The 20,457-nt window shown below is 33.5% G+C and overlaps 1 protein-coding gene across 2 annotated transcripts in view; it reads right to left on the bottom strand.

Moving 5' to 3' along the window:
* Window positions 1–20,457, bottom strand: part of ssh (Protein phosphatase Slingshot) — a 170,805-nt gene that overhangs the window by 16,536 nt on the left and 133,812 nt on the right. For both annotated transcript variants that reach the window (XM_088183691.1, XM_088183692.1), the window contains 2 exons: window positions 9,331–9,509; window positions 2,649–2,714 (listed from right to left, as the gene is read on the bottom strand). In XM_088183691.1, coding sequence (XP_088039817.1) covers window positions 2,649–2,714; window positions 9,331–9,509 — 245 coding nt within the window. The remainder of the gene's footprint in view (window positions 1–2,648; window positions 2,715–9,330; window positions 9,510–20,457) is intronic.

Genomic DNA, 20,457 nt, shown 5'->3' with positions numbered 1-20,457 from the left:
ATTAGATTTGATAATTTTAAACGCAGAAAACAAACGGGCTTCAACGCACTCAACGTGTTCAAAAAAATTATAAAAAGGAGTCAGAGTAGGTGGATTTTTTAACTCCTCCTAAAATACCACGACTCTGCGACTCCGACTCCGACTCCACAGCCCAAGCATTTTTGGTTAAGCAAAACTATTTCAACTGGTATTTTTTTATATTTATGCCAAAAATGTCCATATCATTCAGTACATAAAATAAAATAATAAATATCAGTAGGATTAGGTAGCCGGTTTTCCCGGTTCTCTAGAACCAGTTGTAGATATATTAGTTCACAGAACCTGTTGTTATTTTTTTCAGACTTTGTCAGCAAAATTTAAGCTTAATAAATGTGATAAAAGGAGATACCCAAAAATAACGAGACTTTTTAAAAAAAAAATTCAATATTTTTACACCAAATTTTGATCATCTTCAAAGTACTATACATTGCATAATATGAACCTATCCAATCGTTTTTTGCATTGCTCAAAATAGTTCTGGAACTAACATAATGCGATGTATTTTAACCCCTCCAGTGATTTTTATGTTACCTCTTCCACAGTCGCAAAACCTTTTCTTTTCATGTCGCTTTTAAGCTTAGGGAACAAAAAGAAGTTACAGAGGGCCACTCAGGTGAGTAGGGCGAGTGAATAATCGGTGTCATTTCATTTTTGCTCAAAACTGCCTCACAGCCGCTGCGTTGTCATGATGGGAGAACCAATCCCTTATACACCAAAGATCCGCCCTTTCCTTCCTGATGCTCTCTCTCAACCTTTTCAATACCTCCATGTAGAAGGCGACAATCTTCAAGGAACAGGGTGTTGATTTTTTCAACGTTGTCGTCAATCTTTGAAGTTGAGGGGCGCCGAGAACGAGGTTGGTCTTCAATCGTCATTTCGACCTTTTTAAACGGCGAAAACCAGTCATAGACCCGAACTTTACTTAAAGCATCATCCTTATAAGCTGTTTGAAACATTACAAGAGTTTCCGCGAACGTTTTGAAAATGTTACGCACAAACGAGTGCTCTCACGACGACGAAACGACACATACTGACTCAATACCCAACCACCAAGAACTCGTTCGCCTAACGCCTTTCACCTCCTCAGCCCGAGTCTCGTTACTTTTGGGTCCCATTTCGCATGTACAAGATTGAAATGCAGTCTTACCGTAGACTGTCTCGAATTTGACGAGTATCAATTTACTGTCTGATTAGAATCCTGTTCTATTTGTTCCATGTATTAGCTGGATTAATAATCATCATAGAGTAGCAACAGATACGAGTAAAAAATAAAGCGAATTAGAACATATCTGTTCATGAAACAGACACATGGACATTAAATTGATTTCTTTTATGTTTTATACTTTATTTTAAATAAAAAATGTCCTCATGATATTTATTATTTTGATATTTATATTAAAATTGTGCTAAATGATTGACGAAAAGCCATCGTCATAATTTTTAAATACTTCAATGGTATTTTAGTTTTACAAAGTTGATACATTTCGGAAAAAATTCGCCTGCGGCGCTATTAACATTTTGATTGCTAAAAAATAAAAATATAAAAATATATACTCATATTAATTTGAGTAAATTTTAGAAATTCTATAGAAGTGCTTTTTATTCTAAATGTGTTTTCTATGTATAATATGTTAAAAATGACTCGAAATAAATTCTAAAAGTTTCTCAATTTAAAAAAGATTTCATTTACGGGAGGGGGGGAGGGTTGCTTCAGGGTCGTTTCTACAATAATGATATATTATTAATAAAAATAAATAAATATTAAAAAATAAGAATAAATACACACATTTTAATTATCTAGAGTGAAATATTTCAGTGTTGAAATTTTTTCATGAGGGAGTTCCATTTAAAGGTTTAGAAACAGCGAACCGGTTATTCAAAATTTGACAATCCAACGCTGGTATATCTTTCGAGGACCGGAATGGGGTACAAAGAAACCCTAGTCAAATTTGAATATTAATTAAGTAAAAGTTAATATAGAAATATTTATAATTCATTATATATTACAATAAATACCAGCTACCCCGCTTAGGGATGGAAGAATAAATACTAGTCAGAAAAACAAGCGTGAAATATCATATAAAGCCAAAACATTTACAGCAATTTCATATTATACAAATTCAAACCAAGCACATTAGAGAATTGCGCAACAAATATCGACTCGCTTATAGATAGATCTTTAAATAACTAACGACCTGTTTAATAGCATGCCAATTGCTCCATGAACGAGAGCAAACTCGTTATCTTCGCAAATTTATCAATAGATATATATACGGATCGATCGAAAAAAACACGAGCGATTTTCACGCCCAAAAAATCTGATCACTCACACGCGAGATATAAATAAATGTGCGATTCTGACGTCACACTCCCGGTTCGGAACGCATCCGAACTGGCCGAGGGCCAAAAGAGGGCAGAATAAATTTCCGTCATGCACCAGACAAAGGTCAGGCAAGAGAGAAGGTATTTAAAACCAGCACGCGCTTTGCCATAAAAGGAAAAGTGCGTAAATCGCTCGAAACTTCCAGAGCAAGATCGCGAAATTCACGTATGATCGATGAAACTCACGTTAGGTTGAAAGTTATTTCAGAGTGAAAATAAATACTCACCACATGGCCTGAACCGACACCGGTTTGAAGATGTGCTGCCTGCTGCAGACGCTTACGCTGAAGCCACTGAAAAGAGAGAGAAAAGCGAATGATTAATAGCCGAATTTTCAATCAATGTAAACGAACGAGAGGCTGCATCGTGTCTCATGTCACATCGTATTAGGTCATTTATTAACAATTTACTTAATCTACTTTTTTCCCAATAATTTACTTAATCTACTTTTTAAAATATATATATAAAATATAATGTTTGAGCATCGACTAGTATGGTATTTGTCTCAATTACACACTCGAAGAATAAACTGAAATGCTCTAATAGCAAATATAAGAAAAAAAATTCGGTTAAAATCGAGACTAAGATGACCGTGACTTATTTACCTATTAAAAAGCTTCACTTCATCCATTTGCTTTGTGGTTTACTCAGCTAATATAGACTTACAATTCCATATATACGTAATTCCATAAAATTTATGTATCATAACTCTTTTATTATTTAATGAATGTAACAATCACTCACGAGTCCCATATCGAATACCGTGTACATAAATTTGGGCATTTTATCATTTTAACTTCATAAAAAAAAAACACATTAAATTTAATTAGCTAAAGATGTCACTATTTTTTTTAATTTTAAAAAATTACTTACATCCCCATCACCATCTATCGGCCTAATACAGGGTATTTTTTATAAAATTATTATGAACTATTATTTAATATGTTAATGTATTTCGTGCTGTATATGTAAATCATATACACTAAAGCAATTTTTTTTAAATATATAGAAATGTGTTTTTTTATTTTTTTATTTTAATCTATATTATTTTTATCATGTATATATGGGGTAACTGTCTGGGTACCTCAAAACAGTAAAAGATCAACCGCCGTACATGTACGGCGATACTCCTCATGAGGTTAATATGCGATTATAACGTGGCGACAATATGCTACGCTATACCGCTTCTCAGAACCCGATAAGAACTACTTTCCAACAAATAAGAAAAGCTCGTTTCTTCCACCAGATGCCAGATAACGAATTCGAACCACGGCCGGGCAGTTTAAAGAAAAGTGTAAACGGCAAACCACAATTAGAGAACAATTATTAAGGTATTTTACTAGCTTATATTTTTACCTCAATTTGATTTTTGTGCTTTTTTTTAAGTGAAATTAATAAATATTACGAAAACCACAGTAACAAAAAGAACCATGAAATTTAAAAATATCAAGAACCGCAATATTACACAATATAACGAAATATAATGAACCGGCTCTAAAAATATTGCTAATAAAACAAACATCGATCTAAAATTAATCAGACTGTTGTATTTTAATTGGTTTTAGTTTAAAAACACTTCAGAAGTGAAAAGCGTAAGAAATACGATTAGTGTTTTACTCAAGCGTAAATTTGAATTCGTATATTATAAAAAATATTACAGATCAAAACTTTTGCACAACACAATTTTGAACAAAAAAACCCAGCACAATACTAAATATATTTTGCGATCTTGAAAATCATTATTAAAATATGTGCTATTTCAAAGCGTTTAACGCATATCAAAGTTTTTCTTATAATAAATATGAATAATTCAATTCAGTGCAATACTACACACAGGAATTGAAGAGAACAAATTAAAAATATATTATATAATTTTTAGATGAATAAAATAAAATTAAATAAAACCTATATAACTATAACGATAAGATAATAATCTAGACAACCATAAATCGAGAACAAGAAACCAATACTGCCCTGTGCATTTACACGTACCGCTACATCCCCATTGACGACCGACCAATAACATTTTTTTAAGACATTCGCTGCGCGGCTGTAAGTATAATATACTAATTTTTAAATAAAAATCATAAACATTTTCATTCCACATCGTTGTGATATTTTTCTGTTATTGTTAATCATCTTAATCGTTGTAATGAATCAAATTATTTTTTTATTTAAATTAAGAACCCAAGAGAATAAGAAACGTTATAAAAAGTAAAGCTCTAAATTTACATAAATACTTTAACATAACAATATATTCGAAACAAAAATTGTTAATGGCAATTATTATTATCAATCAAAATACTTATTCTTATAGCTCTTTTTTACAATGTACAGATTAAATACAGTGTTTTTACAATATCAAATAATACTTTGTTAAAATTAATAGGAAATAGTCATAAAAAACATATAATTGTCATTTATAAGCCAGAACAAACTTGTTTTTTGCTAGGTTTAAATAACAAACTTTCAAAATTGTTCACATAAAAAACACTGTTCAGAACATTAATTATACTGCAGGTGTGGCGCATGAACTCGTGGTATATAAGAGCACCATCACCCATCATAAGGATATAATAAATAATAGCTGTAATAATATTATTGAAAACTTTCACAACACTTAATAATTCATTATATTAATATAAAAAAATCATATTGAATACATTTTAATTAGAAAACTTAATTTGATTCATGCTAATCATGTACATCATAAACTATTCTTTCCACTTTACAAAATCACAATAATGTTCACTGTACCTGTTGATATTACAATAACATCATAATCAATCAACGAATCGGTGATTAATTAATCAAAATCATAAATCAACGAACAAAAACATTTTTGCTATCAACCCAATCATAATAACAATGATTCTATAAAATTTACCATTCGGTTAACATTCCATTGAATGAATAGCTAAATTATTCAAAACTGGACACTGGAATGTAAACATTGGTTTTGACGACCTTGTCAAACGAAAGACGAGTGTCTCTAACATAGTACCTACTTTCCATAACCGACCGATTCGTAACATAATAACTGAGACTTAATCCAGCTAATTTGCATTCGCAATGAAAGTCCTGTCCGTGGGAAAGGCTCGATTGTGCAGGTAATATTAGAAATATACAGCGTTTAACAGCGAAAGCCAACGAAGATATCGCAAAGATAACCGTTGTCATAATGACGGATCGAAATGAAAATGCAAATAGGATATATCGACGGAAGAGCAGAAGCGGCGATGATTAGATCACGTACCGCCCGAGCGGAGGTTGTTCAACTGAAGCTGTTGGTTAAGTTAAAAAAATATAATAATAATAATAATAATGCGAGTTGTAGCGTGAGTTTGGCATTATATGCTACGATCGTGATCTTAGCAATCGGGTATGTCGATAGTTTGAGAGGGGAAAAAGATGGTTTAAAACTTCGGCGCGTTTAATAAGAAAACTCAGATGTAGGAACGAATTAATAAGTGTTTCTCTGTATCAAGCACGAAAAATAATAAGAATCTGCTACAGAACACACGCCGTTTCGGAACTTCCTACTGTATGTACTGGAAGGGTAGGAATGAAGCATTTATAAATTAATCTTGTCACTACGTCATGGACTCATGGTTTCACTTTAAAACGCGTAACGATTCTATTGCCATTTCTAAATTCACACTAGTACAAATAATTACGAAAGGATTTAATATTTAAACTGAGTATATGGTAATAAGCTATTCAAACATACAAACGGTGAAATGTTAATTCTACATTTCCTTAGTATTCTAATTGTTTAAATGAAAACAATGACAACGTTATGCCTCATGTTTTGATATATATGATTCATGGATATTACCTGCAATAAATTACTAAAGTTTTAAAACGTTATTTGATAATCTAAACAATTAACCATGACAATGGTACGATTGCAAATAACATAAATAATATGAGTCGCTCAGAGTATTAACATTGTAGTAGAAATAACAATAATTTATTTGATCTGAAAGAATATTTTATATACGTATGTATGTACATATTTCAAAAATTTATAAAGAAATTTGTATGTACATATTGTCTTCGATTCATGTTAATATATGCTTATGCCTGAACTACACTCTCTGGAAGTTGGCCAAAGTTGGCCAAGGACGGAGAATATAGTGGGTTACTTCGGTTCTGCCCGCTCTAAGATCTCTCGCAAGTTGTCCGAGGTTACCGAGAACGAGAGGTAAAGTGGGGGTAATTCAGTCGACTTGGCCAGCTTCGAGCGCTTCCGAACATTGTCGGCAAACGGACCGAAGTCAAAAGAACCGAAGTCGGAGCTGCTCTTTCGAGCGCGAGCGGTGAGATACTTCCCCCTTCTCTCTCTCGCGTGTTAAGTGACGAGAGTGAGATAATGATATGGTTTTTCGAAAACTGAGATAGAACGAGTAACTTGGTTCAATTTCGGTATGCGCATAGGCGCCCTTTGAATATTTTAGGGCACCAAAAGGGATTAATTCTATTTTTCATAGTATATTCTTCTAACAGATATTTTTTTCGTATAAAATTAAATAATTAAAAAATAATTAGTAGTACTTGATTTTGTTCAAAAAAATCGTTTCGAATATCTTTATGTATTTTCCTAGATCGGTTTATATAAATGTCACACCATAATGAATTCTTATTGAGAACCGATGGCGACAAATTCTAGGATAGTCACAGATGTGGTGTTCGTATTCTGAAGTATCATTTTTATGCCTTATGGCATTTTGCAAAAGCCGACAAAGATTTTGCGTAAATTAAATATTTACGACCGAAAAGTTTTCACTGATATTTTATTGGTGAGTGGCCACACAAACTTTTATAATCATCAGTAGCGTAATTTTAATAAAATGACAATTTAAAAATTGCGATTATTTGGCACATTTTGTATGCCAGCTGTACGTGACAGAAGCCGCCGTCCGGACGTCATTCACGGCCGCCGTCCAGACGGCATATGAAATTTGCGGCAGTGTGGTCGCTTACTCGAAGTCGTAGGTCGCGGCTGACTTCAGTAGTAACTTTGGTTCGGACAACTTCCAGAGAGTGTAGTGCAGGCATTATGATGAAACTAGTGAGGCGACTACTCTTAATCGTTGCAACAAAATTAACATGACTTGCTAAAAGCTTCTAAAATTAATAAACTTGATGTCTGCTCAAATAAACAATCGTTTGTTTCACAACGATTGTGTATTTGAGCGGACATCCATTAAACGGTATACATTAACAGTTTCAAATAACTTGCAAAAACCCCATCAAAAAAGGTAGACGCATAATGTGATGGTCGGTAACCGAATAAAAAAACGTACGGTATTTAGGAAGCTCTAGAATGAATCAGATACAGCTTATTTTTTTTTAGATAATAACAAATAATCTGATTCCGCCACAAAATTGTCGCAATAATGCAGAAGATCAAGGGCTAGAAGGGACGTTGAGCTTCCCCCAATTATTATAGTTAGATAAGCAAGAATATAGCCGCACTGAATCACAGTCAGGAACTTCTTTCAGACACTATCCATAACCACCACTCGAGACAACCCTTAGAAGTCCGAGCAGCAGTTTTTACATCGACTTTGCGATCCAGTCCAGCTATTTGAGAGATTTAACCCGAACTTCGAAACGTCTTGGAAGACTAAATGACGCAGTAGTGCGACATATACTCAAAATTAGCAAAAATTACCGTACATTTTATTTTGATGAACCCTAAAAACAGAATGAAAACTACTAAGAATTAAAAAAATAATTTATCATGAGAGTAAATCGCTGTAAAATGAAAAAATATCGAATTAATTAGATCAGGTTATAATTGAGTTAACCAGTGGTGTCATTAAAGCAATTAAATTCAATGAAATATTATCTGATCACGGAACTTCTGATTTGTGTTTTCGTTTATCTGGGGATGAAATCTGTATTTGAAGTAGCTACAATTGAAATATAAGCTTATTCTCTTTACATTTTTGCGTGTATAGTAAATAAACTATAAACATGGACAAGTCTGATATTGATTTTACATACATTAGTCACATACATACTGTATATTTAATAAGATTTGAACCATTAGAAAGCATTGCCTAATTTATTAGGATAAGGAGCAAAACATTTTTAAAATAACTTATTCCAGCGTAACGATGATATATAGTAGTTAATTCCATAAAAAGCTATCAAGTGTATATATAAAATCAATATGATCTTGATCTTGATGTATACAAACATGACAGAGCTTAAACCAAACATAACTAAATTTAACTCGATATTAAAACAACTCAATTAGCGGCGTTTTCCATAACAAACACACATGTTCATCGCAATTGTTTAGATAAGGCCAAGGTCTATTTCATACGATTATATTCTGGATCACTCCGGCGATGTACTGCATATTAACCTTGTCAGTAGCGAGGCACAACATACAAACACGTAATTGACTAATTGTATATTTTAGCATCTTCCGTCTAGATGCGAAGATGACCTAAGAGCGAAGACGCAAGAGTGCATTCGAAAATTTGTCAGTTGTCAGCGAGTCAAAACAAAGGCGTAATCGTTCTTTGACGTCATTCACATAAATTTCAACGCGAGCGAGTCTAATAATATAAGAGACGCATATAGATAGTGAAGGTATAGAGAGCTTTTGCTCACCGAGAACCAGTTCCCTGACCGAATCGGTGAAAACGCTGGGAGCGAAAGCTCACCGTTCCGTTCAGGTATATCTATCTATCCGAACAGCTGATTATCTACCTATTGGCACTTCGCGCAATCGAACAAGGTCAACCCTTTACGTTCACCGGATTAATAGTAATCGCGGTAAGCGGGTCACTCCAGTAACGACAGATATCTACACGCCGTAATTAGAAATTCGCAGATATTAGAAAGTACTGTGATGTTGTTGAAATTAATATTAAGAAATATATTTACCCGTCTCCGTCGAGCGTGATGGCTGTGTCCGCCAAAACCCTCAAAACTAAGCCGACTGTTGTGCGAGAATTGCAGTCTATGCCTAAAAGACACGCTTCTTCGGCGCCCCCCGATCCAGCCCTGGAGACGACCACAAGATAGCGGGTACGCATGGGGTGTACAGATTCCAATTTCACCGCCTGAAAAAAAAAAATAGTTATTGCAATGAATCATACACTATCATTTAAATTCTAGTAAGGTTTATTGTTTGACGATGCTAAAAACGCTACATACAATTAAATATTTATAAACGAGGGAGCCTCATTTGTTATGAAAGGCATTATCATATAGCGTTTCGTACCATACGGTCAATCATGACACTGATAATATCGTGGCAACTAGCTCATAACGATAACAATTATTTTATGTCATGTTTTAATGTAACATAATGTTACATTTCAATCAATATATCTGGAAGATGGAGCTACCAAGAGTTGAATAAAAAGCCTCATTGAAACATTTTAAAACCTTGTAATACATTCTTAAAACAACCAGACAAAAAACTTGAAATAATTTTAAATCAAATTTAGCCAACTTGAAAATGTGTTATTCTTGGGATAAGATTATTAGAAAGATGAATATTAAATGTACTAGTGTAACTAATCATTATTTACTTTATTTTTATTAGGTTGTGATTGTAAATTAAGTGGCTATCTATATATAAAGTGGCTTTTTAATAAACATTTTCAATGCAAATGTCCTTCGGTAATCTTGAATTTAATAGTTATAATATTGACCGTTTAACTAGTGACTTAGAATGTAGATTAATCAACGGATGTCATACCGTGATAAATTATTTGCAAATATGTTACGATACTACTCGATAAAACATTTTACCACAAATGTATATGTAACTATTTTTTGAAACGCCTTTTTACTCAAAAAAATATATTATTTTTTATCAAATATTGACTGACAATGTTAGATATTGTATTTTTTTACCTTTTTCAACACATTTTTATCTATCTCTAAATCATTTAAAAATATATATACATTGCACAGTATACACAGCAATCGATAATGAATACGTTACACATATCGTTTGAACGTCTTGATCAAACATGACACTTTCCACGAAAACTTTGCGTCCAACAATACTTTTGAGATTACACGTCCGCTCATGAGAATGGACAATCGAAAATACATTAACAAAAATACATCATACCACCAATCTGATCTAACCGCAAAACGATCAAAGACCATGACGTGAAAGCGGCCCTAAGCGTTTCCTTATTTTTTTGGCGCAAAAAGCCCTTTTCACAAAACGTCTCAAAAAAACGCGACATCAATGAACCGTGCCTCGAAAATATGCTAATTCAGCACCGAAAGCGTAAAACACGTCGGTTGTTTATAAAATAATAAAAGATGGAAAAAAATGTAATTATAGAAAAGGAGACAAACGAGTGATGCCGGTACCGACATCGTCGAAAGCGAGCAGAGCGAAAAATGGGATGACGAGTGAAAGAGAATCAATTATGTGCGCAAGGAAAGTGACACTGTGCAATATGGTGACAAAGAAAACTCGCCAGAATGGGAGAACAATTTTGGCACTCTTCCTGGTATGTGCGAGAATTAAGGAAAACATTACACAAGGTTCATTGAGTTTTTAAAAAGTTTAAAAATAAGCGACACAATAACCCTTAATTAACCACAATGAAACGCAAACAGCGTTTCGTTAATAGAAGCAGCAGTTTTTTTATTATATAAATTGTGTTCAGAGATGTTGGTAATACAACGTAAATCAATGTCTTCGTCTATTTTTCTACGTGAGAATGGACGAGAAACAAAACATATAATAATCTTTTGTCTTTGTTGCGTGAACTAAAAACAAGAATTAGTATAAATTTTGAACATTTTGCACAAGCATTGAAACCACATCCGTGATGTCATATTTAAACATAAGTAACAATATTTTGCAATTATGCTTCATAACCATTCGCTGTGATTTTTGGAAAATTTAATAAAGAATAAATGGCGTCTCGATTAATAATGATTTAAACTATATGTTGTGACACATCATATTTTATATGACATATATGAAAATACAGATACATAAAATGGAAACTCCGAACCATTAGATACTCCAGGATACAAAGAAAATTCTTAAGTTTCATAAGAAAGCCACGGATATTTTGAATCTCAATATTCAAGCTGACGTGGCTTTAGCCCGCGTCTTCTAAGTTACTATTTTAAAGCTTACGATCTACGCTAAATTAATTAAGTCGTGTTTGATTGTTGCAACTGAAGAAATGTGTTCTGAGAAAATATATTTATTTCAACTTTCGGCGAGAACAGTTTCTAGAAGGGTTGAGCACATTGTGAGTAACATCAATAGCCAATTAAATATAAAACAAAATGATTTGCTTTGGCATTACCCAGTAGGCCCTTGCTAATTCCAGGTTATTTCAAGACGACGCTGCCCACACGCTCTTCAACTGCCCAGCATGGAAAAAGAACCAACCTAGGAGAAGCTCGGCCATGAACATATCTTGCCGGAGGGCATGGTCCCAATCATGCTGAAAGATAGAAATTCGTGGTCGGCTTGGCAGCAATTCGTATCGTGCATGATGTCTGCCAAGGAACAGGATGAGCGAACCAGAAGAAGCACCTGAACAAATGTCTTAAGGCCAGCTAATAAGACGTATAAGAGCTTAAAGGCCAAGAAGCTGCCTCTCTAAAGCATTGCGTAAAAGCCGTTCCCAGAGAGGTGGTAGGAGAATGGGGGGGTTTAATGGGTAAAAATATCAAAATGGAGTGTCTTTTGAAAATTTCCGCGTAGAAAAAATTTTTTTTTTAATAAGTGCACTTTGCAAAATTGCAAATATTTTGTATACAAATTAAAGGGTTAAGTTAAAATAGTAACAGTAAGTAATCATTTTTAGAGGTTTCTGCAAATAAAACTCAGATTATTTATTATATTATTCATCAGCGGGTACTTCGTGGGAAATATCTCAATTTATAATGTGGTATTGAACCAGTTGTGTTAGCGGTAAACTTTCATTTCAAAATATTTAGGATATGGCAAAATAATCTAATAATATTAAATGCATTAAAATGCACTTTATAAAAATCTAAGATATAAAAATAATAAGATATGGTAAAATAATCTAATAATCATATATTAAAATGTATGAAACACAATGCCCGATATCGATTCTTATTTAATCTGATTCACTAATGATAATAAGATAAAAATAATTTAAATACATGATCAATTGTGAGTTATTTTAAGTAAGGTCAATATATAATAGTTGTGGTATAACAGTTAAATCGTGATTGTATGATTTGATTAAGTTAATATTGTTAGCATTTCGATGTTAGATATAATTTTAGGATTTTTTACACTTTATTTACTTTTTATTTTTCGATAATGTATTGGGGCAAGTTACGCAACAAGACGACGAGAATTGCCGTTCAATCTCCATACGGCCATCATCTCCATCGCCAAATATATCAAATGAAGATAGACAGCTGACTTCCTTTCGAGGCGATCTCTCGCGTCACGCCGTTTATAATAAAGATCAAGAAGGACGCTGATCTGGTGTCCTTTGCAATTTGCGATATGACACTTAATCAAACACACACAACAGCTTCGTGCCATCCTCATGCGCACATATCGTTACCAGGAAAACATCTTATAAGCGAGCTCTGATTCTAAAGATTTACGATATCTAGGTAAACATTATTCGGCGCTATTGATTTCTATGAAAATCTAATTGAATTAAAAGGTCGCGTCCTCGTGCACCTCTTCTTACGAGGAAAACTTTTGTTTATGCTTGTTTGAGGTTAAAGTCCTCTCGTTTAATAAAGCTAGGCGATTTTCCTGTCAAAGTTAGATTGATGAACCCGCGCATTGTTGCATTGTTGCGAGTGCAATTTGCGTCCGAAGAATGCACGCAGCCCTTTGTCGACCGTTAACGACCGTCGCAGTCCATTAGTGGGACTCGATAACCACAAGCACTAGAATGGCCAGGTGTAATAATTGTCGCCGCACTTGCGAAGGCCGTTAAGCCGGCCTAAAGTAGTTTTTGTTTCGTGTATGTTTGAACATGAGCTTATTACAACTTGGGCTTTCAATACCTTAACCCTTAGAAGTCCGTCCATGTCATGCCTAATATAATTTATATTTTCTGAAGTTTTTTTGAGTGACTTGATGATAAAATTTCAAGTATTTGATTCGATGGTTACTCAGAGGCACTTTCTAACAACCATACCAGGAATTGTCAAAATACTGACCGAAGATTTCTATCAAAATTGCATGCTATTTGATTTTTTAAATATCTGCAACAAAAAACATTTGTGATGTATTGGGGAGACGTATTAAATTTTCTTAATTGCCAGAGATAGTTTAAAAAAATGGGATGGAAGATTTCCATATTAAAAACCGTCCTGGACGTGGTCGACTTGCAAGTAAGCAGGTAGCAAAACACAAAAAATTCTTCGACCTGGTCAAATGATTACAATAATGATGTGCGCAGTTAGGCAATTAAGAATAAAAATGGCATCAATTATCAATAGAGTGGTTTTACAACAAAATAATGCGCGACCATATGTTGATAAAGTACTTGACCGATATTGCTCCTTCCGATTATCACTTTTTCCAAGTAAAACCATTTGGATGAAAATTTTTATTTAATATAAATGACTATTTTAATTCCAAAACCCGAATTTTTACAAAGAAGGTATAAAAAAGTTGAAGTTTTATCTAACTAGGGCAATTATTTTTTTGGATAATTTATCAAGAATAAAAAAAAATGTATTTTATTGTTTCATTTTAAAACGACAATTATTTCCGAATAACCTAAATTAACATTTGGACTCCTAATACTTGATCGATTTTGTGGTTGTACCGCGTTCTCTTGACCTACACTACAATTTACCTAATGCCTCTCAACCAAATATCTAAAATTAACCAACAATTTGGTACGTTGCGTACTTTTTTACCCATTGTGTCATGTTGTACCGTTGCGAAACATATTTCGCATCGTGGCGCATTTTCGCTTTCTACAAATTACAATCGAGATCGACTTGTCTTGATAAAATTAACTAAATAAATATCAAAATAATTGACATTGACTCGTTTAACGCGTCGACTGCACACCGAAAGACTCGCAATCTATCCGTAAGATAAGATTAAAAACAACCGGACGAGTTAATATCGTTCGATTGAATCGTACGATTATACTGTATATATCTGTAAGTTATAATAGCAATCTTGAACGGTTCCGATGTGCACAAAATCGAGTCGGTATCGGCGACTGGCACGAACAAATTCGCCCAAAACAAAACCGACACGCGATCGGTTTAATCATTAAGGAGCGTTAAAACTTTGCACATTAAACTGTGCAATTAGCGTGGGTTAAAATAAAGAGAGCTTCTACAAATATACCATATTCTGGGAAAACGCCGAGTCAAGTTTAGGAAAATAAATACAGTTCGACTCTGCCGTTGGCTCGGGTCCAAGCATGGGAAAATTTAGTCTGCTTCTCTAACAAAGGACCTGAAAATTGATTAAATCCTTTGAGCTGAAGAAAACTAACAGTCTAATCAATACGCGGAGTAAGCTTTTTACAGCTGAAACATGTTTTCTTATGTAATGGATATTATATCAGTGATATTCAACAAATTGATAAGGCGTAACGTCGCTGGTTTATCTTCTAACACGATCGCTCAAGTTTAATGTCAATATGAATTCGCCAAGTATAAAAGGTTTATATAATAAGTAATAGTCATGCGTATTTTCATTTTAAACGCATGTGTATCGAATACATTTTGTAAATATATATGTATTATAGTAGTCCCATTTTTGGCGTAAAAATCTCGGTTCAGATTAGTTTTATTTAATTTTACTTATGAATACACTGATTTTTAATTACACCGTTTTAGCGAGACTACATACTCCTGATCACACGCGATTTAGCAGATGCGCGCGTAGACGAAGGGTCAATTTGATATTGGTACATATCTTATCTTATATATATTCAATCAGTTATCCCCATAATGGAATTAGTACAATTTCGAATTATAACAATGCAACTTTCATAGCTCAAAATTACCAATAAACTTGTACAAATCAAATACAAAATTATAGTAATAGAGATCACGACTCAAAAGCATTTACTTTATCTTGTCGAGTGACTATGTATTTCTAGTAAACTTTCCAAAAAACGATTTACTCAAAATAACAGCTTCTCTATGACAAGCGCTATTCTTTGTAGAAACCGTCTAATCCCCAATTTAAAACCAGATCCCACCAATTCAAGGACCCCCCAAAGCTTACCGCCGTACGTGTGGGGTTGTCTAGTAGCGACTGTGTCGTGTGCGTGTGTGTGTCTTCTTTGCACGTCTTCCTTATCCGTCCAAGTGGGGCGAGGCGAAGATGTGCGATGTGATGGCATTTAAACGCGCTGGCATTTGACGTTGTAAATAACGCAACGTATAGACGACTCTTCGACATTTAGAAGACGCTCACTGTGCAGGTGCTTGGTTGCTTGGCGGCGAATCGGTCACGATGATAACATCACAAACGGCGAGAGAACAATGAGGTCAGATTATGGAGTGTTTGTATGTGTATGTTTATGATGCATCTAAAATGCAGGCGTGTCTCTCTATTGTGAGCGGGCGACGGGTCCTGAATAGTAAAAGGACAGATTGCTCGGAAAATACAAGCAACGCTTGTTTTTAGCGACTTGATATGGTATCAGAGTTGTACATGAGCGTGTTCTAAAAAAAGGTAGCGATTATTGAAATCAAAGGTTTCTTAAAACAACGTTAGTTATTTAATATGATAAATGATCTGGGGAGTAAGTCATGTTAAAATATTCACAATATCGTTTCACTGCAGTTGAATACATAATACTATGCTTAATGACATATGCCTCCTGGAATGGGTTTAAGGTTCGCTGTGCAGATATAATTATTTCTATGAACGTAGATTGGTAGCACTGTCAGTCTACAAGGTTTCGTGGAGCACTACAGGGAGGTCATTTCAGCTTTCTCCAGGAGAAGGAAAAAGTTGGCTAGTCAGTGGTCGTTTTTTAATATTTCCATTTTATTAAGATTCATATTATTTCAATTAGTGCTTTTATTTTTCGAGAAATTTTATAGAGCATTTTTTATTACATAAAATTAAATTTGTACGAATATTTTTAAAAGATTTAATAAGAGGCTGGGAATGACAAAAAATTGTTTACAAATTATTAACACTCAAACTATAAAAAAGACACTCAGATAAGAAACCTTTCCGAAGGTGTTCGTGCTAGATGTTTTAAAATATGCATACTTTCTCGGAAGATCGATCGATTAAATGACCAACAATTTTTTGCGATTTTCTATTACTCTAACCGGCCGGCGGCATTATCTTTGCTTTGGTGATCTAAGAAATCGCTCCGATATGAGTAAATTACGTATGGGAATCGGCAGAATGCAAACGATTTAGGGCTATTATTATTTTTCGATAATCGAAAAAGATTTATTTTATGTTGTTTTTGTAAAGTAGTAACAGCTGTTATTGACAGCCGAAGGGGCCTTCAAAACAATTGGAAAATATGAATTCTGAGCTAAGCTCGAAATTTCAATGGGCAATTAAAGATAAATTATATAATCGGAGAAACCAGATATTAATGTCATTAAATATTTGCAAAATTCAGAATCTTTCACTAGTCAAAAAAATAATGACTTTAGTTATTCTTCAAAGGCAGAAATATGTAAAAGAGGAAAGAAATTATTCGCAGAATATTTATATTTATATATCTACCGGTGAAAATGTATTCCTATATGATTTCACTGAAATGATACATTTAAAAAAATATTTTCAGGATAGATTCGAGACTGTTAGTTGTAAGTTCTTAGATTTTCTTTATAGGATAAATTGAGAATTTCTGATTTAGAATCAGGGACATGATTTAAGCTTTTTCTGATGGGGAGGGGCAAAAGTTGGCCAGTCAGTGGTCGTTTTTTTAATATTTCGATTTCATTAAGATTCATAGCATTTCATTAAATGACATGCATTTTCTGGCCAAATTCAAGGGAGGGGGGAAAATGCCCCCACCTGCTCCGCACAATGATGTCCCTGGGCGATTTAAGCAAATAGTGTTAAAAGCATGATGTAATATATATTTTTGGATTTGTGGCCGAGTATGAAGACTTATCCAGTACTTATGAATACAATTTAATGCACAATCTAAACTACTTTTTTTATTCATAACCATAACCTAACCTAACTAAAAAAGGTATATGGTTCATTATTATATTTTTGCCATTCTCCTATACAGAGTAGATGCATGGACCTTAACTCTTTAAGTGCTGAATTAATTTTCATGAATTTTCATGAAGTCAATTATACAATTAAAAATATTTTTTTTATATGTTTATATTCATTCTATGCTACATCTATATTCACCATCAGGATTGAATCTTTATTTCTATTTTTACTGTATATTTGACTAATTGCGTGACTTTTTATTAAAATTAATTTAGCACTTATATAAATCCGAATTTCCCACAGTGATTCGGATTTATCTGCACCTAGCACGTAAAGGGTTAAACAAAGAATTAACTCTTTGAACGTCTAAAGAAGTGACACATATGTATCTGAAACCTAAAAGGTTGATTTACTAGCCTCAATATATATCAATGATAAAAAAGGTAATGAGAGTACCATACCTGGGACAAAATATGCTAGATGTCGCAATTGTCTTTTTGCATTGAGTTGGGATCTGAAAACTGTTGTGTATCAATTTAATTCTAATATTAAATTAATTTTTATTGTTTTAACATATTATATTATTTTTATATGCAATAAATATTCGCAATAGGTGTGTGCAATTATCAGAAACTTAAAAAAGTTTTTTAATTAAAAATTAATTTTTTAGTCAAATATTCTTTCTGTCCAAAATGACAAAAGGGGCTCAGGGTTCAAATGGTTAATTCGAAAATCAGAAACCTTTGAGGTGTGGATGTAAACATATGCTCAAAAAATTAAGGGTGGGTAAACGTATGATAAATGAAACTAAACCAACTCGTCATTAAAGGGAAAATAAACGGAAGAAGAAGCATCCCATTGCTACGCAACATGAGATAAAGGGTGTAATTTCAGTGAAATATTCCGTGCAACGGTAAATAAAATCAATGACAGAGAGAGAGAAACGCCACAAAGTCACAGCAGCAGAGATATGAAAGATATCAGTGGATCGTCCAGAGAGCATCACATGAACATATTACGGCAGATCCCAGCTGCTTCGCTGAAATCACAGCTGACAATAATACAATGCCAGCCAAAAAAGCATTTAAAAAAAAAACTATACTCTATTTGCGTTAACACAGTCAGTTCGAGAGCTATCCATTTCATCATTATTCACAATTGAGAAAGAGATGGCAAGTTTGGGTTTATAACCCCCTACTATTAGCTCTAAAACACACGATATGGATATACATTCGATATACGTATCATTACTCCTGTTTATATTTTGAATAAAATTATATAAATTAAAATCATACCATATTTTTATTTTTGAGCTAATAGTAAGCCCTAATTTGCTATATATTTCTCAATTATGAATAATGATGAAATGGATAGCTCTCGAACTGACTGTGTAAACGCAAATAGAGTGTAGCTAAGTTTAAAATATCATACTCTACATAGTGGCAGTAAAAATTATGCGCCTTAATTTATTGTTTTTTTCCGCTTAAATTATAACCGGTTTTTAATTTTTTCCCTTAACTTATAGCCACAAACATCGTATTTTATATTGCACGCCTGTTATAAGAGAGCAGAAGCAATTTAATTTGTGACAATTGTTAAAATATATAATATTAACAATTGTTGAAAGTAAATCTACTTTCCCATGAAGTTTTCATTGTATGTTGTATTACATTGTATTCTACATAATGCGAACTTTTGCCCTACTAGTGGGGTAAGTATTTATGCAGGATATGTAGGTTAAACGTTTTATTATAAAATAAAATATGTCAACATTTTAATAATATTTTAACAAAGCTAATATGTCATCATTTTTTCCCATTTAATGTATAAAACAGTTTTAGGCTACTAATAAAATTTAATCTGTTTTCAACTAATTTTGAAATCGAACGTTTTTCGACGATAACCCACTATCTGTCACTATCTGATACATCAATCAACTGTGACTGTACACACAATTTCAGTGTAAACATCTAATATCAATTTAACATTACGTTAATCTATTATATGCCCAACCTTAATTTGCGATAAATATAAGTCAATCGATAGGCTGTTTAATAATAGATGAATTAGCTACATTAAGGTGAGCTATCGTTTTCCTAATAATTGCAATTGATGCATTCTGCGCCGTTAAAAATAGCCCGGATGTTGTCAGTCGTTTCAGCAAGCTCATAGTGTGTCATGTCGTAATAATAAAACAATTACACATTGTTTTACGTTTCTCAATATGGTTCAGCCGCGCGCGAGCTGTGAATAGCTGGACAAGACACGCGAATAAAAATAACCGACAGGTTAGCGAGCTCGCTAAACAAACCGCAGGCCGTTAAACTGGCCGGTCGTGTGTTTTTTACGCGAGTAATCAAGCCAAAATAGACCGAAACCTTTTATTAACTACTAGCGCATATTTTAAATTCCTAACTGTTTTTCTGGACTCGTAGGAAAAAATCTAAGAAATTATCGACAATCTGCTTCGGGATTTCGACCCACAACTATATATAAATACACTAACCACATTTTCAATAACTTGCGTCCTTCGGAACGGACGAGAAAATCATAACATATCGAAATGCTGATATTTATAGAGCCACCTATGCTACTATCGCAATTTCACAAATGTCTATTGCATTCTTCAACAAACTGTTTAGATATTGTGTTATGTTCGAAAGTTTATACCTAATTTGACCACAGGGATATAAAATCAATCTTCTGTTTCGCAACACATTCATGAAAAATTACACTGTTCAACAATTTTGCAATTTTTACCACAACAAAATAACTGATTTCAGATCGGATATTTAGATAGAAAAACTGTTTTTTTTGTATGTATTTGGAATATTACCAGGTAGGGATTTTGTGGTAAGTAGGCTTGCCAACTTTTGTGTAATAAA

This window comes from Plectrocnemia conspersa, unplaced genomic scaffold, assembly GCF_051122295.1.
Source record: "Plectrocnemia conspersa isolate PC_06_02 unplaced genomic scaffold, ASM5112229v1 ptg000003l, whole genome shotgun sequence".
Taxonomy (NCBI): Eukaryota; Metazoa; Arthropoda; class Insecta; order Trichoptera; family Polycentropodidae; genus Plectrocnemia; species Plectrocnemia conspersa.
Note: the sequence above shows the minus strand (reverse complement) of the source record. Positions and strands in the feature narration are given on the sequence as shown.